The sequence below is a fragment of the Hylaeus anthracinus genome, unplaced genomic scaffold, assembly GCF_026225885.1.
Source record: "Hylaeus anthracinus isolate JK02 unplaced genomic scaffold, UHH_iyHylAnth1.0_haploid 11989, whole genome shotgun sequence".
Lineage (NCBI taxonomy): Eukaryota > Metazoa > Arthropoda > Insecta > Hymenoptera > Colletidae > Hylaeus > Hylaeus anthracinus.
Window position 1 is genome coordinate 8,874,526 of NW_026534337.1, and position 26,350 is coordinate 8,900,875.

The following is a 26,350-nucleotide window of genomic DNA, read 5'->3' on the forward strand; positions in this document are numbered from 1 at the left end:
GAGGCGTATTTTCGGCGGCGATTCCGCGCAAGGTAATCTATAATTGGTCCGCGTGCCGCGAATAAACGAGCTATTCGGACATCGCGCGCGATTCGACGTCGAAATTCCCGTTCGATGACGGTCTCCCCGGGCAGACGGGGAAGAGGGGTGCGAGATGGCAAACTTTTACGCCGAATTATCGAAATGCCGCGAATTCTCGTCGGATTTCACGTCGGGTTATTTTGCGATCGCTGGTCAATCGCCAAATACGATCGTTCGCCGTTGAATGCCACGAATGATTAGAGTTAGGCAATGGTTGCCACTAACTTTGTAAAAATTGCTTCGTAAAGATACAGATAGATTAATCGATGAAATATTTCCTGGAGATGCGTATCTTCAGCTTCGCGACCCGACAGCTTGTTTATTTGTATTGCCTGAAACTAATTCAGTCCTTGACCCCTCCGAAATTCTGGTTTTCTTATTCTTTTTCTAGCTTTTATAGAAGATTTGTTTACCCTAGTGCAGTGATTCCCAAAACTGTGCGCCGCGTCTTCTCACAGGGGAGCCGCGATATATTGTAAATATGTAAAATTTCAATGTAATATGTAAAAATGTAAGAGAAAGAAAAATGAGTATCGGTAAAGTTTGATAATAAAGAAATTAAGTCTTACGAAATAGTAACACTAATATTTAGTTACCTTGTGGCACAAAATGTAGTCTGTCTAACATACTATTTCGGATCGGTCTCATATTGATTGGTATTAAAGAATCCGCCGAAAATAATCTGTATACTAAGGAAGCCGCTGGTGTACAAAGTTTGGGAACCTCTGCCCTAGTGGATTCGAAAAGATCCTCAGTCGTAATTATGGATTACGTTTTCCCCGACACTGCGACGGATTCCTGCGATCGTGCGATCCTATTCTCGGGAGCTGCGGCCGCGAAGAAACAAACGAATCATTTAGAGGAGAAAATCTGATTTAGATGTTCCGCGATTTACGTGGTCAGATGTCTGCGTAGACTCGAAAAGTGGTATGCTTCATCCTTCCACCCTTTTCCTAGTCGAAATTGTTCGCGTGCTGTTTCTATTGTTCGAGTAAGCGATCCATTGTTTATCCTTTGGACTCTGGGATCGTAGATTGCTCTGTGGACTATACGCGCAATTTACAAATAAATAATACGTGTTACGCTGTGTAAACTGTTCTAAATCCACATACAAACACGCATTGGATTAAGACAGTGATTCTTAATCGCCATGGAGATGATTCCACTCTTCTCCTAGCGAAACTTTAAGAAATAATATCGAAGCAATGTTAATAAGATCATCGTACGCTTCATACACTTTTGAAATTGTCGAATAATCTCACCCCATATTTTTCACCCTATACAGTTCCCGTTTGTCCGAAAGCTACATCGGAATGTTCGGAATTTTTTTGCCAAGAGAAGCAAAAAAGTAATCAACTTCCAGAGGGTTTCGTCGAGTCTCGCGGTCACAAACTAATTGCTCGTGAGACGCGTCAACCCGGGAAAAGGGGTCGCGACTTCCCCTTCCTCCCTGTGCGACGCGATGGATCGTTTTCCTTATCGTCCGAACAAACGATTCGGCGCGTTGGGACGAAGTTAAAGTGTTTTCACGCGAAGGATTTGGAAAACTATTTTCTACCGCGTCGGTTGACAACGTCGGGGGCCGAGATAACGTTCGAAGGCGGACCGTTAGGATATCTCGCGACGAACGAGAATCCAGATAACTTTCTCGACGAGACTCGTCGTATTTTTACATTCCCGACAGAGATTTATTCCGAGTACGACGAAACGCTGTAATACGAACGACGATGTTTTACGACCGGTACCAAGCGTGTCGACGATACGGAACGCGACGCTAATCCATGGGTGTCGTCTTACGGAACGTTTAGTTCTCCTACGTTCACCAAAACTGGCCCCATCGAGAGGAGAAGACAGAATACAAGGGACGAGAGAGTGTAACACTGTTTCCCCAATCTCGTCCAAACGATCGTCGTTGGTCCCAAGAGGACGTTAACCCTCGCCTTTTTTTTCGTTGCATGGACTTCCAAGGAGAGGGAAGGGATTTCAAAAGTAATCCTCTATTAAACTTAAAAAGGAAAACATTATTAGTTTTCTTCATCTGTACGAAATCTTTTAGACATGAATTTTGATGAAGTTACAAAAATAAATAGCACGATAGATGTTCGATTATATAGTCTCACGATAATTTAAATAATATTTAATTCCAGCAGAAATGATCAAGAATATTTGTCTGGCAGCCAACGTGTTAAATATGCACGTCAGGCACGCAGGAATATGCCTTTATACTTACAATTTCTATCGTGCACCTATCGAATCAAAATCAAATGGTCCCCTTCGACCTACTACCACCCAAGCATCGAGTCGAGAAGAAGTCGCGTCGTAGTCGTAAATAGGCGCTTACGCGCGACTCGCGCACGCATTCCTGGAAGCATCGCGGAATGCGCTGTCCCGTTTCCGTGTCCGATCTACCTGCGCGCGTCTAAAGCAAGAGGTGATCGCGTGCAAAAATCCCCGAGACTCGTTCTCCGAGTTTGTAGCGACGACTGGCCGCGCACAGCTATAAAAAATGACATTAACGACGAGAGAGAAATCCGTATCCTCGCCCACGAATTGCGTTTTTATGATAATAACGCTATCGGAAATTACACGATACGAAATCTTGGTCGATAGGTCTTGAAAATAACATCCTGCAAAAGTTGTTTCTGCCGTGGACGCGCGTCGCGGTTGGGAAAATAGAGGCTCGTGACGTTCGCGCACGTTTATTAACGAATTACTCTCCAGTTTGATGATTCCACTAATTGGTAGATGTAAATAGAACGAACCAGAATGGACGTTCTCGTCGTCTCTCACCGGATACGCGGTCGTCGACGTCGAATTGACGCGAAACGCTGTAAAAAAACGCTCGCAAATAATCGAGACGTGGTTTTAAATTTGAGGCTTTCGCGGGTATTATTCGTCGGAGTATATTCGGGAAGATATTAGTACTACAATTGAGGCCTTGAGAACCAGAGCGTCCCAAGTAACATTTTCTTAACTGATAGGATGTTTTATAAAACCAAAGTGACGCATGTTTAATTTCCTCAATCATTAACGAATGACAGCATAGAAATAATGAAATGAAAAGCGCGTTTCGGCATCCAATTTCTCTTTATAACTCGGTACCCTAATTTTGTAGATAGGCTACCCTGATTCTCATAGCCTCGATAGAGAGGTGTATCTAATTCCCAGAGAAGGAGAATTTGTTTGTACACTTTCTCAAAATTCCAAAAATTTGTTCCCTCGTGTAACAGAATTAGAAACAGAAAGAGAAAGGTATAGTCGAGGCAACTCAAGGTTGTAAGAGGTATTTGTTTACGTAATGTCTCGTTGATTGAATCGTTCCTTGTTTGTTGCAGCGCATCCTGGAAATGGATCGAGTCGAATGTACGATACGAACGAGAGAGGAGGACGTTATCGTCATCGATTGTTCTTCCCCGTGGAAATTCCTGACGGCGATGACAACGCGTCGGTGGATCACGCAACGCTTCGTCTGCTGCTGCACGGTCATTATAGCGATCGAGCGAACGTGGACGTTTTACTCTATCTAAGAACGTTCGGTTCGCGAAAGTTGATCGTTCGTAAAAGAATCGAGTCGCGGGACTCGCGGGATTCGAGGTGGCTCGAGTTTGATTCGACCGTGGTCGTTTCCTCGTGGCTCGAGGCTGGTCTTGAGAATCTTGGCCTCGAGCTAGAATTTCTCCACGATGGCGAACCGACGCTACGCACATTCACGTCGCCGGTTCTCAACGTGTTCACCGAACGAATCGCCTACGAGCCCAACGGTAGGGTCAAACGATCCACTCCCGAGGAACTGATGTCCCTGCACAAAGGTCGCAGGACCAAGTGCAAGGGAGAAAGTAAAAAGTGTTGCAGACACGAGCTAACGGTGATGTTCAAAGAGCTCAAGGGTTTCGAGTTCATCGTTTACCCGCGAACATTCGACGCGGGCTACTGCAAGGGTCGTTGTCCGCCCAGATACAATCCAGCCCATCATCACGCCCTGCTGCAAAGTCTGCTGTGGAAGGAAGACAAAAAGAAGGTGCCGAAACCTTGCTGCGCGCCGAGCAAGCTCGACCAATTGATGATCGTTTACTACGACGAGAACAATTCCACGCAGCTGAAGGTCTCCTATTGGAAGAACATCCAAGTACTCGAGTGCGCTTGTTCCTGAACGATTTTTCGTCTTCCTTTTCGACTAGAGTGAATGAACGAAGGAAGCTACACGTGGGGGGACAGAATAGAAAAACGGAAAAGAAACGGTCTACCGTCACCGAGGACTCACCAAAGAATCGTCCGAATAGCGTTCGGTGGTGCCACCTCTCCGTCGATCCTCGCGATTCAGCGTTCGCGCCTCTCGCGAACTTCCGGTTAGGGATGATCGATCCTTATTAATTTATTCGACAGATCGGTTTTCTCGTTACCAGCTTTGAAATCTTCCGAGTATCACAAAGAAGAAATGAAATAAATTTCCTTTTATTAGCTCTTCATTCGATCGATTGCCTGCTTTCGAAGATAAACCTTGCACTGAAACAGTAAATACTGTGATGATGCTTATATTCGATTGAATTTAATGAAAGAATCGATTGAAAATATTTGGTACCAAAACGATGTTGAATCGAGCATCCCTATTTCCTTCCATGCTTTGTATAATTTTATACACGTGCTCCTTCAAACGTTTCGTTTAATAAAAAAACTGATCGTTTGATAAATGACATCGCGTGGGTGGAAACAAACGACGGAGAACTCTTCCTCGTATCCCTTTAACTCGATTCGAGGGCATCACCGAAGGCCCAAGACCCCGCCAGTTGTGGGTCTTGCATTGACTGTGATACTAAGATATCTGCTTGACGTTATTGCTCGTAAATAATCGTATTTCGTATCGTTAAATGTTTTTTTTTAATTACCCTTGTACATACGCGACCTGGTTAAGCGAATCGTCGTGAACGGGATCGTTCCGCCGACAACGGGGAACTTATGAACTTACCGACAAAGTCGCGACAAGATTCTCGTAAAAAGAAGTCGATAATGCTTGTTCGTGCACGCGTTGCGAGATTAATGTTACCGACCCGATCGTGCTCCATTTTCTTAAGGAGTTTGACTAATTTTGAGCCAAAAAATTCAAGACTTACGTATTAAAAATAACGACGAAAGAAATATGACAACATTCGAATCATCGACGACCTATATACTTAAACAAATAGATCTGTAGAAACAAAATGTCAGATACTACGTTTCTGGGGCTCCAAACTTAGTCAGCTTCCTTAATCACGAAGATGTAATTGCACGCAAAGAAAACGACGCTACAATCATCGCGTCGCTGTATTGTTTTAATTTATTTCGATCATTTTGGGTTAGAGTACGAGATTCCTTCGCGTATCGCGTGTCGAGTACCGAATGCAGAAGATAAATTAAATCCAGTGGCGTAATTAAGAGTGTTCGAACACGAGTAATAAGTTCCAATTATTTATTATAAATTAGAAATAACGTTTTAATTTCTTCTAATGTTATACTAGATCTAGAAGGATTGATTTTCCTTTAAAATGACCGGAGTATTAGTTACGCCACTGATTCGATTCTATCTATACGCGAAATCGCCGCTTCGTAGTTTCCTTCTGCCCGAAGTTTCGTTAGTTCCTAATAGAATTATAGAGCGAATACCCGAGATCGTACTCCTTTTATTCTTTTTGCAATGTGTCGAGAAAAAACAACTCCTATCGACCGATTTGTCACACGAATGGCTTTGTATGGAGGACTCGGTCGAAATTGTAAACTTTCCGAACTCTCGTACGCGTCGAGAAGTTCTCGAACGCTCTTATCTATCAGAGATGGGCAAAACTTTGTTCGAGTAAATAGATAACGAATAAGAACAAGGTATAGCGACTTATTCGTTCGTAGCGAAACGTAATTTAAACTTATAATTCAAATTCTAATTTTCATTCAACGAATAAAAAATAAAAAATTGCCTATAATTTATTCCTTACTCAACAGTTTTATCTAGATAAGAATTTTGCCCGTCTCTGTTATATATACACCACACATCTATCGCATCCATTAAACTCGATAAGAAAATACTTAGGGACACTCTTCTTCCTTCTACCTTACATGTACGCGTGCGGTGAGTCACAAATTCGTAATCGTAATTTCGCTGAACTCATTGTCAAATAGAAGGAACATACGTTTACGTATCGAACTATCGTTCGCGAAACTAATTTCGACTACGCACAATGGGCATCGTAACATCTCACGTTACTTGTACTTTCTAATCAACCATCGATGATGTAACGACAAAATAAAAATTTAATCGTTATTTATATAACAGAAACCGTAACTATATCTCGACCACATGATTTCATACATATAACCTCCCGTTTATTCCTTCGTTCGTTTCGAATATGATCGTCGAGCATTACTCGTTTTTGTAAAACTAACGATACCAGATGGCGGACATTGCACAACGCAACAGAACGAGCACCGATATCGGTTACTACATGGTAAGGAATACGAGTTTCCGAACAAGGCAGACTCTTGAATGCTATAGCGAAGGGGTTATCTCCGTACGACAGCAATAAACTTTCGCTGAACGTGCGATGTTGCCCCGTACGAGGGCGAAGGTCATCGCGACGACCGAGTTATGCAATCTGAGACAATTCATTCACACTGTCGCGATACCATTCACGACTTTAACTATGGCCTAATCGCGTTTTTAATAGCGAGGTAAAAACGATTTGTAGCAAACTTCAATTTATTCGCGTGACAAGCGAGAAACGAATCTTGATGGGAACTCGATGGAAATCTTTGACAGTATAACAACGTATAAATAACATTATCTTCTATCCGTTTTACCAACGCCTCTCTTTCCTGAGAACAAGTGTTTCGGCATTTTTGTACCGATGAATCGGTCACCTTCTCCTTTCATGCCCTTCCTTGCGATCTTCTTCTTCAGAGCCTTGTGCGCTATGTTCTTCAATTTGGTTTTCATCGCGACATCTTTAACACCCATGTCGTCGCGGGCTGGTCTTGAACTACTTCGAGCTCTCGATTGAGACACAGTGTCCAGGCGCATACGTTTCCTGGCTGGTTGCGACAACGACCTCGAACGCCCTCTCGTTTTGGTAAAGTGCGCCTGTAACAAAGAATGCAAAGTACAAATTTTATTTGGAATTTCATTCACATTTTTCGGGAATATTTTGACGAATTATTAATATACTTACATCTTCGGTCTCCTCCATGTCGATGCCGAGATCTTCCATTTGTTCCTTGAGTTTCGACACTGACCTATCTCGTGTCTTGGCCGTGGCTGTACGAGGTATCACAGGTTTCGTAGAAGCTTTTTGAATTCGCGCTTCATCCTTCATGATTGCTTTCTTTTCGCGAATTTGTTTAGCTAATTGCACGATCTCCTGCATCGTGGTGGTCAATTCGGGCACTTTGTAATCGTACATGCCAGCTTCCTCTCGAAGCATTTCTTCCCTTTCGAGTTGATTCAATTTCTCAAATATATCTGGATCGATATAATCGGCGATATTATGTCCTTCCCATATTTCTGGAATGATATCATATTTCTGATCTCCCTCTATATCATAATTCTTCTTCAAATCAAGCACGTAATCATCTCCCATTTCTTCTTCAATTTCCCGCTCCAATTTTCGTTTTTTCTTCGCCTGTTCTTCAGCTGCTAGTTTCTTCTTCAAAACACTCTCTGGGATACAAGGAGCGCGAATTTTCTCGTCTCTGGGTATTGGTTGCGCGACATGTAAACGATTAAGTAATCCTTCTACCTTCTTCGTTCGTATTTTCTGATCAACACGGAAAGCCAATAGACGTTCGCACGCCTGTATTTTGACATCCATTACTCCAAAGTCTGTAATTGTACTCATTTCCAATACAGGTATGTCTTTCGCCTCCAATGATTTTAAAATTTCTCGTTTCTCAGACGGAAGTTCGTCTAAACGTAACACATCTACTTTGTTTGCCACTACTGTTAAAGGTTTGTTAACAAACAGCGGTTTGATGGATTCAAATAATTTCACTTGATCTTCCAAGGTATGGCCACATTGCTCAGATATATCACAAAAATAAAGTACAGCTGCACGCAAATGGGCAAGTGCTGTTATAGCCTGCATTTCTATAACATTCCTCTCTTCCAATGGATGATCCAAAATTCCAGGTGTGTCAACTACTTGCCATCTCAAGTATTTATAATCCATGTGACCAACATATAATGACTTTGTTGTAAATGCATATGGTTGAACTTCAACATCAGCACGAGTAATCTATAATAAAAGAAAAATGTTATATATGCTCCACTTAAAACTTCATATTCATAGTCAATAAAGATAATGTTCCAATCACCTTATTTATAAAACTGCTTTTACCAACATTTGGAAAACCACATATTATAATTGTACGTGTGTAAGGATCTATGCTAGGCAAACGAGCCAAATGCTGTCTAACTTGCTCCAAATATGCTAGATTAGCAGCCTGCCTTTTCATAATAGTGGCCATACGACCCAAAGCAGCCTTCTTCAGTTGCTTACACCGATATAGAGAATCTCCATATTTCAGCAAACGTACATAATCTTTTGCTACAGTATCAATTAAATGTCGTGCTATATTTATCTGACCAAGAGCCAGCTTGTAATGATCTTTATCATACAAGACATTCATTAAATCTGCATAAAATGGATGAACATCATCCAGCTTAGGAAAATCTTGTATTATTTGAGACAATCGATCGTGGAAGTTTTGCTGCGTGAATTTTACTTTGCGTACGTAGAAAGCGCGTATCCTTGTGATTTTATAATTTTTGTGAATAACTGTTGGAGTTTTACGTTGGGTTTTCGATAAGATTATATCGATAAAGTCCTAAACAAAGAACGCAGTATGTCAATTTACAAATATATCTCTTATAAACAAAAAACCGAAAGATCAACTAACCTTTGCAGTAGGGACGACCGCTATTTTCTTGAAATTGTATAGACCCATTGTTATATATTCTTTTTAAATCGACACCTTTTGGAAATGTCACGCTGATAAGGCGTGCGAAAAGAGTATTTAAATATAATTCCAAACAAATTTTTTAACCATACGAAACACGAAAGCACATGTTACATCCTTAGACATACGACCACATACGACCAACGACCAACGACAGGTAACAAAATTAGACGAAGAAACTTTATATCGAGATGCGTACAGTAGTTACGAAATAATTACAACGATGTCAACGCCGCAACGGCAGAATGAGGAATTATTATTCATGAAAATGACAAGCACAATTTTCATGATTTCCCTAGGGTTTGATGTTAATGAATTTTATAGAATATATGGAAGTAGTTGATATTTATGGATAATAATTATAGGTATACAATGCAAGAATCGATAAGAGGATGTATGTAAGGATATTAAATGAGTAGTACATATAAAAGTGTATTTAAATGTATTGATCCATTTTGCATAATATCACAACCGACTCATTTCTAGGTGAAAACATGGAGAACCAATGAAATTCTAGGCTTCCATTGCAAATCTTTTGTTTACGAAATTTTTTCTCGGAAGTATGCAGTGTATACAGGAAATATGTGAGTGAGATAAGATGAGCTTTCTATGGAAACATATTTTAGGTTATCATGAGTTATCATGGCCGTCATCACCATCCGCCCTCCATTAATAATGGCGCGAAGAAATCGCGCCTCTTTTTAGGTTTGCTAATGAGGTTCAAGCACGGACATTGTCCATTGATTCAAGCCAGTAGAGGGCTAGAGAACCTAAAATTTTCTTATTTCAACACTAAAGACAACAAAAATAATGCAATTCAATTACTTTGAACTTTGTACCAATTAATTCATGAACTTAAACTAGACTTCGATAAACTTTCTTATAGTTTAATCAAACAAATACGAAATAAAATGAGTTTAGACAGATTGACATGAGTTAGGATTTTAGTACAATCTATATACGAACCAATCAGAGCTGAGAATGACTTTGGCGCTCTTTTGAGGCCCTCTATTTCCAACCCTCTAATTTAAGGCCCTCCAAACTCGATTAACGCAATGTAATACTGCATTGTCATTTGTCTATGATTATAATAATGTCTCTAATATTTTAATCTATTCTAAATCATTGATCAAAATGAGCTTTCGAACGACCATTGTAGATTAATATATTTACTCGACAAACAGTGTAATCATGCATGTTTATTGGTTACTTATTTTGCTTTCTTTTATCTTCTTCGATAAAGAAGAAAGTTTGAGGTAAAGATAGAAGAAAAATATTTGGCGCGAAGAATACGCATGCGTAACAGCGAGTAAGTACTTGGAATTGGCCGGAACTGGTAAAGAAGTGTGGTCAAAGAACGGGGAATTTCTATTGCTTTGAAACCCTTCGAACTCAGTAGTTGTTCCAAGAGTGGTTTTTTTTGTTGTGTAATTTAAGAAAAATGTTGCGCGCCAAAGCGCTGAGATCGACGCAAACCGACGTGAACCGACGAGACGGCGGCTACAAATTATAATGGAGGATGTTGCTGCATCGCAGGTACTCAATAGTTTGCAAACGGTCGCAAGCTAGCGGGAGTTGAACCGATTCGTCCCGCCATCTTGAAATATAACCGTGCTTGATCGTTGCTAGACATTCTGTTCAAGGAAGGAACTGTCAGTACATGTACACATACATACGTTCGATTCGTATTACGCGTATCTTTCCGCTTTTGAACTTCAACCCAACGTAACAAGAGCTAGATTTTGAATCGAGATTCTCACGTTTTGACATTTTCATCGTATCTATCCTATCGCACAGTGAATTAACTTATAATATACATGTTTGTAAGTTGCACATACGTACGTCTTTATACATTTAAATCGTTTTCTGTTAACAAGCATCGCGAATACTACGAGCATTCTCTCTTTTGTAATAATTCTTTCATTCTGAAATACCCTGGTAAATTGGCAGTCATAGAAGTTATGGTGTACGTTTTATTTACATTAATGAAAAAGAAAGTCTTTGAACGACTGCTGCGTCAATCTGAAAATAGAAAGCAGGGAAGGTCGTTCGATTGTCTCGAAAACTACTTAACAGGTATATTAAACTGCGTGCACGCATTTTCGTAAAATCAGCCCTTTTTTCGTTCACACACAAATATCTATATATTCATTTAATAAAATATAAACTTATGGATCAAATTGGTGATGGCTTTTTTATCCTCAATATTTATATTTGTTTTCATTGATTATGTTAAATATAACATAGTACACATTTAAGATTATACAATATAAGAATAATGACAGTTCTGTCCATTGTACATTCGGCGTTCTCAAGTAAAAATTTATTACTATTAATTTGTAACATTTTGCTTGCCAAATAAATAGAAGTATAATTCAGAACACCATCTATTTCATTCTCGAGTTTCTTATCTTGTCTTTTATTAATGTTTAATGTTATGCTATAAATATAATCTGTATTATTTACATGAGATTTTTTCACATAGAATAAGCACAGAACCAACAGATAGTACTGCAAGGAACCGTGTATCCCTAACCTGATATTGCATACGAATAATGTGGGCAAACTTAAAAATATGAGATTCTCAACGTTGCAAGATCAAGTATACGGGGTAGATTTACCTCAGGGGCAGATGCTCAGCGACACAAGTCAAACTGTGATGGCTACTGGGGATACTATAGAATTGAAAAATGATAATCCTTTAGAAGAAGGTTCTGTGGTATCCAATCTTCCCCTTTTATTTGCCAATGGACACCCAACATCATTGGAAAAAATCACATTAGTATGGGCAACATTTTTTATAGTATTTTATATATTAATATTTTGCATATACTAATGCATGTAAATTAATATGTAAATACATGAACTTATTGTATATGTATATTGGATAATGTTGGAATTATAGTAGCATACATACCATAATATTGTTTAACTTCAGGTACAATTGGAACGCTTTATAACATTCATGGTTCAGTGTTCACTAGGTCATGACACTAGTGATGCCATCACTGAACCACGGTGGTGGCCAAAAGAAGTGAAGTTTTCAAATCCCCTCATAAGACCTAAAAAAATCAATGAAGTAAGTTGGTAGACAGTGTCATAATATAGCTGTACAAAAGACCAATAATAACACATTTACATATGAAATATCTTGTGTATTTTAGAGCTGGATGTCTAATTTAAAGAAATTGGTATTTAGATGTTACACATACCACAGAAGCGAATATCTATTGCGTTTTTGCTCTTACCTTGCGCGATATTCGCAAGAAGACTTAGACTATGTTAATAATTGGGACTCGACCACGAGTTTGTATCACAAAACTACTGGAAAACTATTAGTAACGTTTCGTAACGAAAATATGGTCAGCTGTTATACTCAAATCGTATTTTGTTCTATACAATCGCACTATAAATTTGAAACAATTCTTTTTGTATCCATAGAATTATGACAAACGATATGAAAGTCCACGAAAAAAGTTGCTTTCATGCAGTGGAGTTTCTTCTTGTTTCTCAACTAAATTGAAACAGCATCCCATTGCTATGGTTGAACCACCAATGGAAGACATATACTTGTGCGACAATTGTGATGCTGAATTTGTAGGCCTACAAAAGATGAAGGTACAGCAGTGATTATAAAATTTTTTTCAAGGATGTTCCCTTAGAAAAAGAATTTCTACACTTCAACTTCATAGGCAAAGAATTGTTGTTATGTTCGATTTAGTTAATTCAATATAAAGTTTTTATTAATTTGATTGCTTAACGAAACCACTTTTGGACTGTAAGACGTCTCCCGCCCTTTGGAAAATACTATATTAAATGAAGGTAATGATAACATTATGTAATTATATAGGAGCATGAACGCACGTGCCGCGAACGGGAACACAGCGGAGGCAATTCACGGTCCACAACGCCAGACGTATCAATTCCAGAGCCTGAATTAAGTCAAAACCAATTCTTGGATTACTTTCGATTGTGTTCCATGAACACTGAACCGAAATCAATCGTGACTAATAAAAGCGTTACAACTAACAACAACTTCGGCGAGGGACGTGCCTCTCGCCGTGTTCGAGGTTCTATTAATTTTACAAGATGCTCAACTATTCCTTTCTCGTCTCCTGCCGGCGTGTTGTTAGCTAAGAAGTCAAAAGCGATGACCGAAGAAACTCAGTTAGAAAGGCTAGAGAGGATAGAGAGACATCTTATCGCTCCCGTTTTGAACAATTCATGTAAACCCAAATGGTTGGGGTCAGAATTTGGTCACGATAGATGGATCGTTACATACAAACCGAATCGAGAAAAACTCGTAGATGATTATGTGCACCAATACAAATTTGTCAACTCTGTTAAGAGAAAACCGAGTGAGTACTCAATTCTTAAACGTTTTGCTTCTGTGGTAACGTTTCCAAGACACATGATGAGACAGAAACTTGTAAATTGGTAGCACCCTTACAAAAGTTGTTTCTTTCTTTTAGTGTTAAGCATACATTCGCAATTGTTATATGTTGCGTGTCGTCCTGTTTACGTTCTTTTGACGAACCTGACTGAAGAACAGATAAAAGATCTCAAGCGAGATCCACCGAAATGTCAATGTCTCGTACGAAAAGTTTCAGTCGACGATAAGGAATCGATGACGGAAGACAAAGAGAAAGTGAGACGAAACGGTTCCTCTAAACGTAAAGCACCGAGTGACGAAAGTGATTCGAACGCGATGGAGAAAGATGAAAGGATTGTTAGCAACGAGGCAAGTGTTGGACATTTAACTGTTTTCGGAGTTACAAAATCGTGCGACGAAAACAATACAGCTGTTGCACAACCTATAAAGGAAACAACTTTGTACCCTAACCCGTCAAATAGGGTTACAGTGATCGACCTCTGCTCCTCGGATGAAGACGAGAGTCCAGCGATTCCTGCACCTTCGGACGAAAATAGGGATCCGATGAATTACATCCCCGGCGACGTGACGAAGTCTTTGTTACAGAAGTTTTCTACGACGACGTTTCATCTACAACCTCACATTTGTCCAACGAATGAAACTACTGAATGGCTAGCGGATAAGATTTTGAACAACGGTAGTGAAAATTGTACAAGCAAGTACCGTAGTACAATGTTGAATACGAGTCTGTCCCCGATAATTAGACCAGCACCATAAAATCTTGATGATTTTGTGCGTAATATTCATCGTGACACGCGTTACATTTGTTACAATATTTATTGTTTCTATTTTACACGATTATTAAACATTAAAAAGATTATAAATATACATGATTCTATAATTTGCGGTGCATTGTAAAGTTTTTCACGAAAAATTTCCTGACTAACATTTATAAAATAACGGATCAACTTAATCCCGGTATTATCAAGTTATAGATCTAATGCCATCAAATAAAGAATTGCGAGCATTTTTTATACTTTATGTAACATATTACAAACAAACAAAATAGACAGAATAGTAGAGAATAATAAAATCAAATTGAGAATCGTTCATTTTTATACAATCGAAAGAAGTTTGATCTCATCCCGCATCTCGTTACACTAACATCATATCACAGTTGGGCATTATTCTGTTATGGCATGCGATTAAAAATTTTAATTGTGATTATTATTATTAAGTATTCAAATGAATCGTTTGCGACGATTGTTTAACCATTAATTTAATTAACAATAGTCGCAAGAAAAACAAATGATGATATTAATTGTCAATTGTCAGTCGTTGCGAGCGATTAATGAGTATTCATTTTCATTGTAATTGTTACTTTGATCAAATTTTGTTCGGCGTTGCGTGATACACAGACTTTATAACCTTAACTGCTAGTTTTCATTTCGCTATAACAGTTTCAAATATTCCATTTAATTTAAGAACACGTTAATAAATCACATATTTTTATTCTTGCTTTTTCTTCTTTGGTTTAACAATCTTTTCCATTAAAAAAGAAAACAATTTCTCTTTCCAATCCATCTCGATTCGTTTTAATACCAATCGTTTCGTTGAAATATTATGAAGCGGGCCAAATGCTAGAGCGACTGCTGTACACGCTAAACAAATTACGTTGTATGGCATACTGAAATCAGGCGTAGGAAGGCTGATTAGTAATGATTCTGTTCTTAGCTGTACCAAATATCCATCTCTTGAAGCGTTAAAACTGAAAATTTAATTACATTGTTAATAACAAAATACAATGAAGTTACATGCGTACCATCGTTGATTATCCAACTTTTACCTTGAAGTTACAGTACTTCCATCGAGTGGTAGCGAGGTATAGTTTCTCGCGATGGGGAGTAACGCGGTAATTATGGCTGAGCCCATGTAAAATCCATGATTAGCATCCGGTGGATATTCCTGCCACTTGAGAAACGAGTAGTCCATTTCTATAGAAAATTTGGTAACCGATTGCGGTGGTAAACGCAAAACCATTTCTAGATAGTATGGACTTTTTCTTTCTTTGCCAGGTAGATAACGCTGCGCCACTATAACACGCGATATCAACACGTAAACATTAATTGCCAAAGCAAAGGAAACAACAGATTATCCAAGATAATCTTTATATTTGAAAACAAACTCACTTACATGGAACGATCTGCTTGTCTCCACAGGTTATTGTGACAGAATGTAGATATACTGGTAAATACCATGGAATATTTTCTAATAAAACAATGTCGAGCGGTTGCCAGTAATTATTATAAAGTTTCGTTACTAAACTACCCCTCTCTTGACCATATCCTGCATAATAAAATTTGCTTAGTATTTCCATACGTTTTTTACAATTTACAATTGAATACACACCTATAATGTATCTATTGGCAAACAAAACCGAAGGATAATTCAAGCTGGCCTTAAAGCCAGTATTATGCGCAACCCCGATATTGAACATTCCCTTCGTAGAATGCGACCTGATATCGTAAACTGCAATTTCATTTTGTTGCCCTCCGCGAAAACTAGTTATTTTGGCACTCGGAGGCGGCAATAATCGATAAATTTGATTTGTATTGTTATTAGATACATCGATATATACATTGCTTAGCGTAGCGAGAGGACATGCTCCCTTAATTCCCATTCCGAAGAATTTCCGAATCGACCAATCCTATAAAAAAAATAGATTTATTATAAGGATTTTTCAAACATAAAATTATAAAAAATTTACCTGTGACACGTCAACCATAGTATCATATATCAATGAGACAGTCTGTTTCAATTCCAACGATGTCTTCGTACACATCGCGTTTGAACATATCACTCGGAAATGTATACCGATGGAATGATAATTTGTGTTATGAATATATGCGGAATTCAACAATGTTGCCAAACCTTTCTATTAGGAATATTATAACATTAATATATTATAGTCAAAATAGAAATGCAGATGCAATTAACATATGTACCTTTGAGTTACATGGTAGTAATTTTTTGAATGGTGTTAGATTTTCTGTGCAAACTATTTCTCTTGGTAATGATGAATACCGTAAATGACTAGAATTCATGCTATGCTCTACAGCACCTGTGGGGCGGAATGTAAATTCTGGAGACATACTATTGGAAGGATTAACAAAATTCAAGGAGGCACAAAATAGTCCAGCTAGAGCATTTGTTAGACTTTTCCATTCATCGTCAACACTATAAAAATGTAATATTATTTAGTAGTAAAGATAATTATTGGTGGATCTGTTAGGTTTATTTAAAAAATATGAAAAACAAAATATCTCACTCAGTGACATCTTTGTGAAACCATGTAGTTATCTCTGCACCAGGACCAGCATCATGATAAGGATATCCCCATTTTTCATAGCTCCACAATCCTTTGGTTAAAGTGAGATGTAATTCGTCTACACCATGACGACTTATAATTTCACCAAGTCCTCTTGGAAATAAATGGGAATGTTGTACTAAAATATCGATATATATTCGCATGAAAGGCTACATCATAATCAACAAAAAATATGTCTTATGATGAATATGTGAATTTACGTCTTGTAACTTACACGTTTTAGCTTCCTTCGACGTCTCCCATACCGTGGTAAATTGAAAATACGCATAAACATGACTACTTGGCAGTGGTTTCAACATCAACTCCTCATCGAAATAATCATTGTGCGAATATATGGGTCTTATAATACCGACAAGTATTAAAAATAATACTAAAGCGTACGAATACATATTTTAAACGGAGCACGAGTACCTTTAACCAATGTGGTATGTTATCAATACCGTTTTATCCGTCAAATCAATGTTTACCATTTTATGTTTTACATGGGAAAGAACTTCAGCAATTAAACTGAAGAATTAGAAACAATCAGACATTTGTATCCATGTTATGTTACATTCTTTAATTATTTCTAATTCATTGCTGATATCGGCAAACATCGACTAGAGGAATGTAAACACACAGTAGGATAAAAAAATGGAAACGGAATCTAGAGATTTTACAGAAGATTTTTCGTTAGATGGTAATCATGAAGACTGTATAAGGAGATCCAACTTGGCGCCGCGTGTGGAGCATGTGGAGTCCATACTGTGAACGAAAGCTCGGGATTTTGATCACAGTTTTCTAGTAACTTTCGTCTGGAGTTGGATCTCCTTATACAGTCTTCATAATTAAACTATTATCCACGTATGTATTTCAGAACAATTTTTACAGTGATATAGTTGAGATATCAACTAAACACTCTAATAAAATAACATAACATAGAACAATTTTTAAGCTCACTCATTCACAGAGCGGCTTACTCAAAGATGGCCTTTCTAGATGCACTCAATTTTATCGTATTCTGTTGCAAATCTAATGCTTCTGAGCAATAATAGATAGCTATTCGTATATTATTGACAGTTGGACGAAATTTACATGGCATATCAAAGTATTTATTTGTTTATCAATGGATAACACTTGATAACATAGCCTTCAAAAGATCGATAGTTGTTCGTCAGGTTGGTAATACCAACTTGGTATGCGTCAAGTAGACTTCAACTCGGGAATTAATTTGTAAGCCGAAAAGGGCTTCTTGTAATTAAATCTTCAGAAAACAAAAAGGCATTAAAAATAAAATATGGAACCTGAAGAGTGCGAAACATATTCGAAGCCTGGAACGACACGTAGCGAGAAGAATGCTGCCATCGACTACGACGAAGATAGAGTAAGGTTAGAGTTAATAGGTTGTTTTTAGACAGCTTTGTTTATATTTTGAAAAGTTTGTTTTGTATGGATCGCTGACAGTCGTGCTGCGAACATTAACTATGTCTTTGATTTTAGCTGCATGAGATGACAGCGTCTTATTCCGAAATATCGTTCGATTCGCAATCGTCGCCGCCTATTTCGGAATTGAGATCGCTTATAGAGTCTCCAGATCTCGACGGGACAAAGTTTTTGGAAGATAGCCTAGAAAAGATGAGTACGGTCGGTGGCAGACCTGATCAATTGAATTTGAAGAACAGGAGAGATAGTCTAGTCGAGGATGAAGATTTAGATCCTCCGAGTTATCACAAAGCCATGGGATACTTGCAGCTCGAGGGAACAGTGATGCAAGATGGAGATATGGTTCTGTTTGTGGCAGAAGATTTGGAAAATAAGATCAAACTCTCCAGTCCTGTGACCAAGAAAGGAGAGACTCCGTCTTTTCCAGGCTCTCGAAGTTCTACTCCTTGCTTGTACAGACAAGCTCTAACCCCTCAGTTACCTCTACTCGATCATAATGTATTGAACGAATTGGAAATGGAAGCTAGGAAGGTGGCCACCTCTGTAGACGCTTTGACAGAAAATTTGGCTGCTATTTTACATAGTGTAATTCCCTTTGTACTTGCTGTTTTAATTTACGTGCTTAATAAAATCATTTGTATATGAAAGAATGTATACTAATGCATGTTTAGGCATCTGCACTGACTGTTGGCTGTTTGGAGACATACAGAGATGCAGTTTGTAAAACATGTGATGCAGTAGACCATAATATTAAATCAATGTATCAATTGATGGCAAAATGCGAGGAGCTATCCAAATCTATGGGACCTATTTATAAGTTGGCTGAACAAATGTGAGCATAAAATAAACTGTCATTCTTTGATCATTTATAATAGTTGCCATCTCTCTTTTCAGTAAGGAAATGAAGAGGATGCTAGACTTGTTCGAGAGCGCCATGAATCTGTGAATTGTATTTAGAGAAGCTGAAACTTTTCACTATTGCACATTCGTATAATTAATATATATTTTTTTTTATTGTTTACGAAGAATGTTTACGATCACATATTTAATGTACAAACGATTGTTACAGAGTTGTGATTGTCTTAGGAATGTAACTTGGAGCAATTAAAAGTGAGTAATATATAAAAAAAAAATGATTTTATTTAATCTCTCCCACTTAAAAGGCCCAGTAACAGATCACGTGATTTTATTCAAACCCACTTCATCCTCTTAGTTAACGTATTTAAAATCGGTTTATGCAAGCCTGGATACATAGAACCGTTTCGGTTGTATAGGTTGCATGGGGGGACCGTGCAAGCAGAAATTTAAAAGAAAATTTGATCGCCCCGAGGGAAAGGCGGGAACAAAGCGACCGGACAAACTCGTAACGCGGTTGAAAACAAGATTTCGCGTTAATACGTTTCCGGCAGTGCTTGAACAAATAAGTCGAGCCAGACACGAGGAACCAAAGTCCAGAGAGTCGCTTCATTCTGCTCTCTTTTATTTGTATGCGTAGACGCCTATACGCATCTTTCATAAGCCCGTAGCCACAATGAGCGGCTCTTCGCTTTCACCGCGAACACAAAGTTCGCGTGGAAAACACGCGCATTATGTTTTCATCCGTACTGAAACGGGCGCACAATGTCAGGGAGTAATTTGCGCGTATTTGCGCGGTTCGGTGGCCCATTGTAAACCAGAGCTGTAAATAACGTTATCAAAAAGCGACAGGCGTCGCGACGCGCGCCTCATTTAGCGCATTCGGTCGGCGTAATTATTAAAGACAGGATGATTTTAATCCTGGCACCGGGGAAAAAGGGGTGGCGATAGCGAACAAACACCTCGTTAATTTATTTTCCTGTCCCCGACGCCCATTGAGGACACGGAAGGTGGGTGGTGACAGGAGCGGACCTGGACCTGTCGGGGCCTCAAGCTAATTACTTTCAAGAGTCCCCCCTTTCCTTTTCAGAAGTGTAAATATTATTATTAGACTGCGGATCTTTATACAAAATAAAATCTTCGCAAACGTGCCTATAAAAATTGAACCTATATAAGAATTTATTTTATTCTGCAAATATTATAACATGAACTTTACTTTCAATCTTTTTTATATTCTTACATATTGTGTGCATTTTGTAGGTTATTGCACATTCAAATTTCCTATAAATGCATAAAGATCCGCAGTCTAATTATTATAATTAACATGTATTTTAAGGCATGCTTAAGGGGTCTGGTCACCGTGAGCGCTCGCCGGATGGGTACTATTCTTAAAAAATTCATAAATGCGAAAGTATAAAAAAAAATATTTTCATGTTTTGACACATACTAAAGAACGGTTTAACTCACACGTGAAACATTTTTTGAGATAACAGAAAAAAAAAATTTTCGGCGGTTCGAAAATTTTGGCGAAGGCCTTCGGCACGAAACGCGCGTGGGCTGTCCCATCATTATATTCTTTAGGTTGCATGTGAAAAATAAAAATAAAAAATATTACATTGTTTCTGGAGTTTGTCGCAAGAGAGTAGCAATTGGATTTTTTTTTTTTATCATTAAGAAAATTATGGTGAGCTGAAGAAATTTTTTTTTTTATTTTTCACCGAAATTTCACGAGAAAAATCGTCAGATTCTCATCTCTTCAGATAATGTATCTACAAGTAGTGTGTACAAATTTCAGAGAGATAGTTTACGAGATTTACCGTTGTACCATTTCGAAAAATGTAGTTTCGAGATAATCCCAAAAGAAAGTAAACGTGCGGTCCGATTGCTCTGAAATTTATACACATCACTTTTAGATACATTATCTGAAGCATACCAATGGATTTTTGCGATTGCTTGATTCATTTTTTAATTAATTTTTCTTTAAGAATAGTACCCATCTGGCGAGCGCTCACGGTGGCCAGACGCCTTAATGTGCGCGCATTCGTATTGTGCGTACATAAAGTGTGTACGATGTATAATGTGTGTGCGTTTTTCGGGTGTTCTTGAATTGGCAAATGTCTTGATTCGATTCCAGTTAGTCACGTTCAAAGATTATGACATATAATTCCATATTTGCATGGTTAAATGAAAAAAATTAATAAACGAAGAGGTTTCGGTGGCTGTTTTTTGGCAGGTGGAGGAAGGTGAAGCTTCATTCACGGTAGATCCGCCCCTGGGTGGCGCGCGTTGCAAACGTGCCAGTCGTTATACCCTTGGTGCCAGCGCGTTCGCCCTTTTGCACGTTTTGAATTCCCGTCGATGGAGACCGATTCGCTTCTACCTCGGGACACCCGTTCGCGCAGCCCCCAACCTCCACCTCCATCGAAACAGGACACGTTTGAATTACGAATACGATGCAGTCGCAGAGACACTGCGTTGTCCACTGAATCGTCGCGGTTAGCCTATACGTACCTATCGGACCGTCCCCCTTTCCACCTTTCTCCTTTCCCTTCCTTTATTTATTTCGCTTATTTATTTATATCTAACGACTTTATTCACCGTAACGAGGGAGAGAGGAGAAACACAAATTCAATTGCACGAGGCAGAGAAGGCGAGGGTGAAAGGACGGGGTTCATTGCTGTTTTGCTACCTACCCTTAAATCACTCTTTTCTTCGTTAATTTCCCCGACGCGATAGACGTAATTAATTCTCGCCGTATAAGGGCGCGCGACGAGAGTTAATTTGGGTACCTACGAGTTTAATATATCGGGATGAGTAATGAATGAACGAAAGTATAAGAATTTTGTTAATTTTATTCGAAACTTCGAATTTTTTTAGATCTTTAATACGGAGACTTCTTGACTACAAAAATATTAACTAGAAATCGACGAATTCTACGGTTCCCAATGGTTTACAGATAAATATGAAAACAGCATTGCCGGTGGGACGCCTTGATAAAAAGTTTCGGGAATGCTCGTAGGACACGTTTTGCGTCGTGATAACTACTGTATGGATACGTACTTACCTAGCTGCTATCTCCCTTGGTCTTTCTCGTAAATACAAGTGAGAGATAACAGACAAACTACTCGAAGCGATAGTAGGTGTTCATTTTGTAGCATCCAGCGATAAACAAACGTTGCAGCAGTGTTATCCATTGTAGAGGACGTTAGGGGGCTGCTTATTATGGGATCTACGGAAGGCGCGAAAGAGAAGAGATTATTGTAAACAAAATATAGATAAATTAAACATCTCGTGCTATTAATATGTTCAGTAGAATTAATAAGGAAAAAATTACAATCTGTATATGATGACGTTGGGAGAGTTAGAAAGGACATAATTTTCCTCATTTTTTTGCCTAGCGATTTAAATTTAAAGCTCTAGTCAGGTTCGATAACTCGGAGGAAAGGAGCTCCGGAAACGTTTATGAGAGCGACTGGGTCAAGTACCAAAACACGATGACAAAATAAAAGATGGAACCGAAAGGTAGTCGACCCGTTTGTCCGGCCGTTCGCGTCGCATGCAAATGCCTATTTAACCATCTGGTTTTCTTTCTCCTTTCGAGTTGAAATGTAATTGGACGAGTCGTATCGTGGATCAAGCTGTTTTCCCGCCTTTGGATGGCTCTTCGTACCTCTCTGCCTTGTTAAAAACCTTCTCCTATTAGTATCGATACAATTATTTTAATTACTGTCATTGCAAGTACTTTTAAAAACATCAAGTAGACCGTGTGGTTTTTCTTCTAACTCGCTTAAATGAAAATGAAATTAAAGCTAAGAAATTATAGAAGTAACTCAAATCTCTTATGATAACGCGTTTTAAACTGCGGGACTACTGCCGTTTGCTCAACAAATGCCTAGAAACATTGGTGACACGTAAAATTAACGATATTATATTATCCCACGAAGTTCACGGATATCGTGCGATGCGCTTTTTTTTTCCTGGATATCAGGAAGAACTTTGTTAACATGGTTTTTGTAACTCACTTAGGCGAGAATGGGATTAAAGCTAAGAAACTGTACGAGTTGTTGCCAACTTCGCCGCTAAGCTTAGTAATCACTTTTCACTTACGGTCTACTCCCTTTTTTCGCCGCGATCCATTATGAGACCTCGTCGCGTACTTTGTATAGAAAAAAATCGCCCGGTCGTTTAAACGTTAATATTAAGGAAAAACTTTGTCAAATCTCCGGGGCAGGTCTGATTACACGGACAGCTACCCCATGTTTAACAATTTGTATTCATTACAAATTTTTCCATGCGTCAAGGGGTTAAAAGAGCGCGGTTGGTAACCCCTTAGGGGAGGTGCGACCAAAGGCTGCTTTTAAACCAAACCTTAAGGATATTCCGACGATGAGCAACGACGTTCGTTTGAAAGACTTCGACGAACCTACAGAGTGTCGTGTTTCAATCTTTTGGAAATTAAAAATTACATCAGTAGTATAATCAGGTGTAATTAGATTTAAGTAGTTTGTTTTGGGATAGGGGTGTAAAGGAGACGCTGTTTACTGTCTAAGAGTTTTACTGTCTAAGACTTTATACAAGAGTCTTCCTGAAATGTTTGACAGGGAAGATAAGAGTGATTCTATTACACTTCGTACTAGTTTACATGTAGACATCTTAGACAGGATATTCTTAGACAGGATATTAGTTCTAGGCTTAACATTTCTAATGTTTAGGATATACATGCATTGATACTTTTACTCTAAGAATCCTCTGTTAATTTTGACCTCCAGTACCTTCATTACTAAATTTCTGAGTGCACTGTGTTAGAGCTACGATTTAAAGGAAACACCCTGTATTTTCTCGTGTAACACGAGCGATCCCGCGGGAGTGCAGACGTTGCGACTCTTCACCGCGAAGAAGAATGCGACGTAGGATCGATCCTGGGCGCCCGGAACCGAGAAGTTACCGAGCCGCGCAAAATGACGGAAAGTGAAATGAAACGCAGACGGAAAACCGAATCTTTTACGGTGTTGACCAGGCGACGCCGTGACCCGAGTCGCTACGTGTATTCGTGCGTGAGAGGGTTGGAGAAACGAGAAAGAACGGAAAAAAAATGGACGAGGGGTAAAAAAAGAAAATCCTCGGCTGATCACAGACCGCCTAATTAAAGGAGTCACCGTCACACGGAGAATGTTCTTTCTTTCGTTTCACCATGAGCTGCTTGCGGTGAAAATCTCAGGAAACGTGTCCCTCTCTCCTTTTGTCCTGCCTTTAACCCTGCCTCGCGTACGTATCTATGAGCATCCGTTCGTGCTTCTTTGGTAATGAGTCGGAGGTGTCGTCTTTCAAACGTTGTTGGCCCTTCGTCGTGTAACGGAGATAAAAGAAACCGCGGGGGCGCGGAGACATCGATATTTGCGTAAGCACCGCATTACGTATATACATACCAAGTAACGCGTTTCGTTCCTTCAAAGAGAAAAGTAATCCATGGGTCTCGTTATATCAGCGTTCTCCTTGAAAGAGGCATCTATATACTCGACGTCGCGCGGGACGAATTCTTTGTACAACGACCCCGGGCTTTCCCACCAAGGAGAGGGGGGCGAATTCGCTTTCGATGATTTTCACGGAACCAACCCTCCACCTTCCGTATCGAAGCTCCTCGAACGCTCGTTCCCTGTCGATGCGAAATTTTTTCTTTTTTTTTTTCGATTCTACGCCGAGCCCCTTTCTTTTCTGCGTAGAGGGCCGTGCCTCCGCATCGCGGAAGGGGAATCGCGGCTACGCGAAAGACGAAGTTTAAGGAACCTTCAAGAACCGGCCAATTAAATTGCGATTCGCAAATTAACTTTGGTAATTATGAGTGGGCTTCGAGAGCGCCGCGTTGAGGAAGGGTTGAGGAGAGTTGGGATTACAAACGAGACGGCGGGAACTTGGCAACTTTTCAGTCGCTTTTTATGCAACTTTCCTTGTTAAGATCGTGATTATGAATTTTCTGTTTGATTGCCCCTGCCGCGAGGGTGCGTTTACTCCTGTAACCGCGCCAGGTAGGACGATGGTCGTGCACCTGCCTGGGACAATGCGAAAGAACAAATTCGAGTCACAGCTACAACATATAATATCGTATATAAACGTTTTATGGTATAAAAATAATGGCATTGAACTAGGACGAACGCACTGAATAATGTTCTTCATTTTCTTCATTATTTATATAAAAAACTGTACAAATTAAGAGAACGAATGTTATTTTTCTACCAGTAAGTACTGTAACTCGTTAAAAATGAAATAAATTGGCATCATAGTTTGAAACAAAACATAATAACACGAGCTTGCGAACGAAATAGAAAGTTTCAAATGTCTCTTGCAAAATTGATGTACATACCATTTTAAAACGGAATATGGGTTCGTCGCATCCAAGTATTAAAACAGCATATAAAATATTTGTAATTACACCAGTTACAGTAGTCGTTTATGAAAAAGTATATGATACTATTTGGGCCGATTAAATAATTAAAACTTATCCCTGGTTATCCAGCCACTGAGAGCGACTTTCATTTTCAACTATATTATCAACGGATAAAATTCCAAATCTATAACATTTTATGTGTATTCAACCAAATTTTTATATAAATTTCAGTTACCGAACTCTCTATGTATCATGCAGATATTCGATGAATGAAATTCAAGGATTTAAAGTGGACGTAATTAAGATGGAAAATTTCAATGAAATTTGAATAATAGCAGAGATGGGCAAAACCCTAGGCTTCGAATAAATTTGAAGTTTGTCGATGTGTTTGTCTCGTTTCCTTCTTTGGAAAATGTTCAAAAGAGGAAACGAGACAAACATTTTTTCGAAGCCTAGGGTTTTGCCCATCTCTGAATAATAGTCACGTATTTAAATAATAATTCGTCCACAGAATCACACTCTCGGGTTTACCCGAAACTACCCTCTAATTCTGCGGTACCGTTGCAAACGGAAGAGAAGAAATTTTGCGACGGAATTTATTTCCGCGTGTGTGTGTGTTTGTCGTTCGCGGTGTACTGGACGTAGGAACGTCGCGCCCATCCGACGCAGAAACAACCTTGACGCCAACATCCGGTAACGCGATGCGACATCGCGGCTGACCAAAACGCAACGGTAATTGACGACTGTCTGCGGTGTCGGAATGGAAACAAAGGTAAAAGACACGCGTGCATCTGCATCTAGAGCGAGAGAGATAACAGGCGAGTTAAAGAGTCTGTGTGTACGTGTGGGTGGAGTAGGAGTGGTTGGCGGCCAG

At 39.1% G+C, this 26,350-nt stretch overlaps 5 protein-coding genes across 9 annotated transcripts; 3 read left to right on the plus strand and 2 right to left on the minus strand.

The window, feature by feature from the left end:
* Positions 1–2,995: 2,995 nt before the first annotated feature.
* Positions 2,996–6,384, plus strand: LOC128888169 (bone morphogenetic protein 6). The gene has a single exon (XM_054144819.1). It carries the CDS (start codon positions 3,443–3,445, stop codon positions 4,229–4,231), a length of 789 nt encoding a protein of 262 aa, XP_054000794.1. The 5' UTR covers positions 2,996–3,442; the 3' UTR covers positions 4,232–6,384.
* Positions 5,716–9,208, minus strand: LOC128888164 (nucleolar GTP-binding protein 1). Its single transcript, XM_054144811.1, has 4 exons — positions 8,998–9,208; positions 8,413–8,925; positions 7,272–8,333; positions 5,716–7,183 (listed from the first exon to the last, which is right to left on the minus strand). The coding sequence occupies exons 1-4, from the start codon at positions 9,043–9,045 to the stop codon at positions 6,884–6,886; spliced, it is 1,923 nt and encodes a 640-aa protein (XP_054000786.1). The 5' UTR covers positions 9,046–9,208; the 3' UTR covers positions 5,716–6,883.
* A 1,161-nt stretch (positions 9,209–10,369) lies between these two features.
* LOC128888165 (uncharacterized) lies at positions 10,370–14,239 on the plus strand. Of its 4 annotated transcripts, XM_054144815.1 has the most exons (8): positions 10,613–11,133; positions 11,543–11,839; positions 11,996–12,136; positions 12,222–12,419; positions 12,499–12,675; positions 12,908–13,415; positions 13,530–13,798; positions 13,912–14,085. In XM_054144815.1, exons 2-8 carry the CDS (start codon positions 11,633–11,635, stop codon positions 13,942–13,944), a joined length of 1,533 nt encoding a protein of 510 aa, XP_054000790.1. In that variant the 5' UTR covers positions 10,613–11,133; positions 11,543–11,632; the 3' UTR covers positions 13,945–14,085. The 4 variants fall into 4 exon arrangements, with proteins under 4 accessions (XP_054000788.1, XP_054000790.1, XP_054000787.1 ...); XM_054144813.1 differs by lacking the exon at positions 10,613–11,133 and adding an exon at positions 10,370–10,593 and having other exon boundaries at positions 13,530–14,239; XM_054144812.1 differs by having other exon boundaries at positions 10,616–11,133; positions 13,530–14,239.
* An 8-nt stretch (positions 14,240–14,247) lies between these two features.
* Positions 14,248–17,518, minus strand: LOC128888166 (GPI transamidase component PIG-T). The gene is made up of 8 exons (XM_054144816.1): positions 17,032–17,518; positions 16,758–16,935; positions 16,435–16,666; positions 16,197–16,364; positions 15,839–16,136; positions 15,623–15,775; positions 15,276–15,522; positions 14,248–15,197 (listed from the first exon to the last, which is right to left on the minus strand). The coding sequence occupies exons 1-8, from the start codon at positions 17,204–17,206 to the stop codon at positions 14,939–14,941; spliced, it is 1,710 nt and encodes a 569-aa protein (XP_054000791.1). The 5' UTR covers positions 17,207–17,518; the 3' UTR covers positions 14,248–14,938.
* Positions 17,519–17,606: 88 nt separating this feature from the next.
* LOC128888167 (BLOC-1-related complex subunit 6) lies at positions 17,607–19,380 on the plus strand. Of its 2 annotated transcripts, none has more exons than XM_054144817.1 (4): positions 17,607–18,180; positions 18,297–18,824; positions 18,911–19,071; positions 19,134–19,380. In XM_054144817.1, the coding sequence occupies exons 1-4, from the start codon at positions 18,094–18,096 to the stop codon at positions 19,183–19,185; spliced, it is 828 nt and encodes a 275-aa protein (XP_054000792.1). In that variant the 5' UTR covers positions 17,607–18,093; the 3' UTR covers positions 19,186–19,380. The 2 variants fall into 2 exon arrangements, with proteins under 2 accessions (XP_054000792.1, XP_054000793.1); XM_054144818.1 differs by having other exon boundaries at positions 17,609–18,185; positions 19,134–19,379.
* Positions 19,381–26,350: the final 6,970 nt, after the last annotated feature.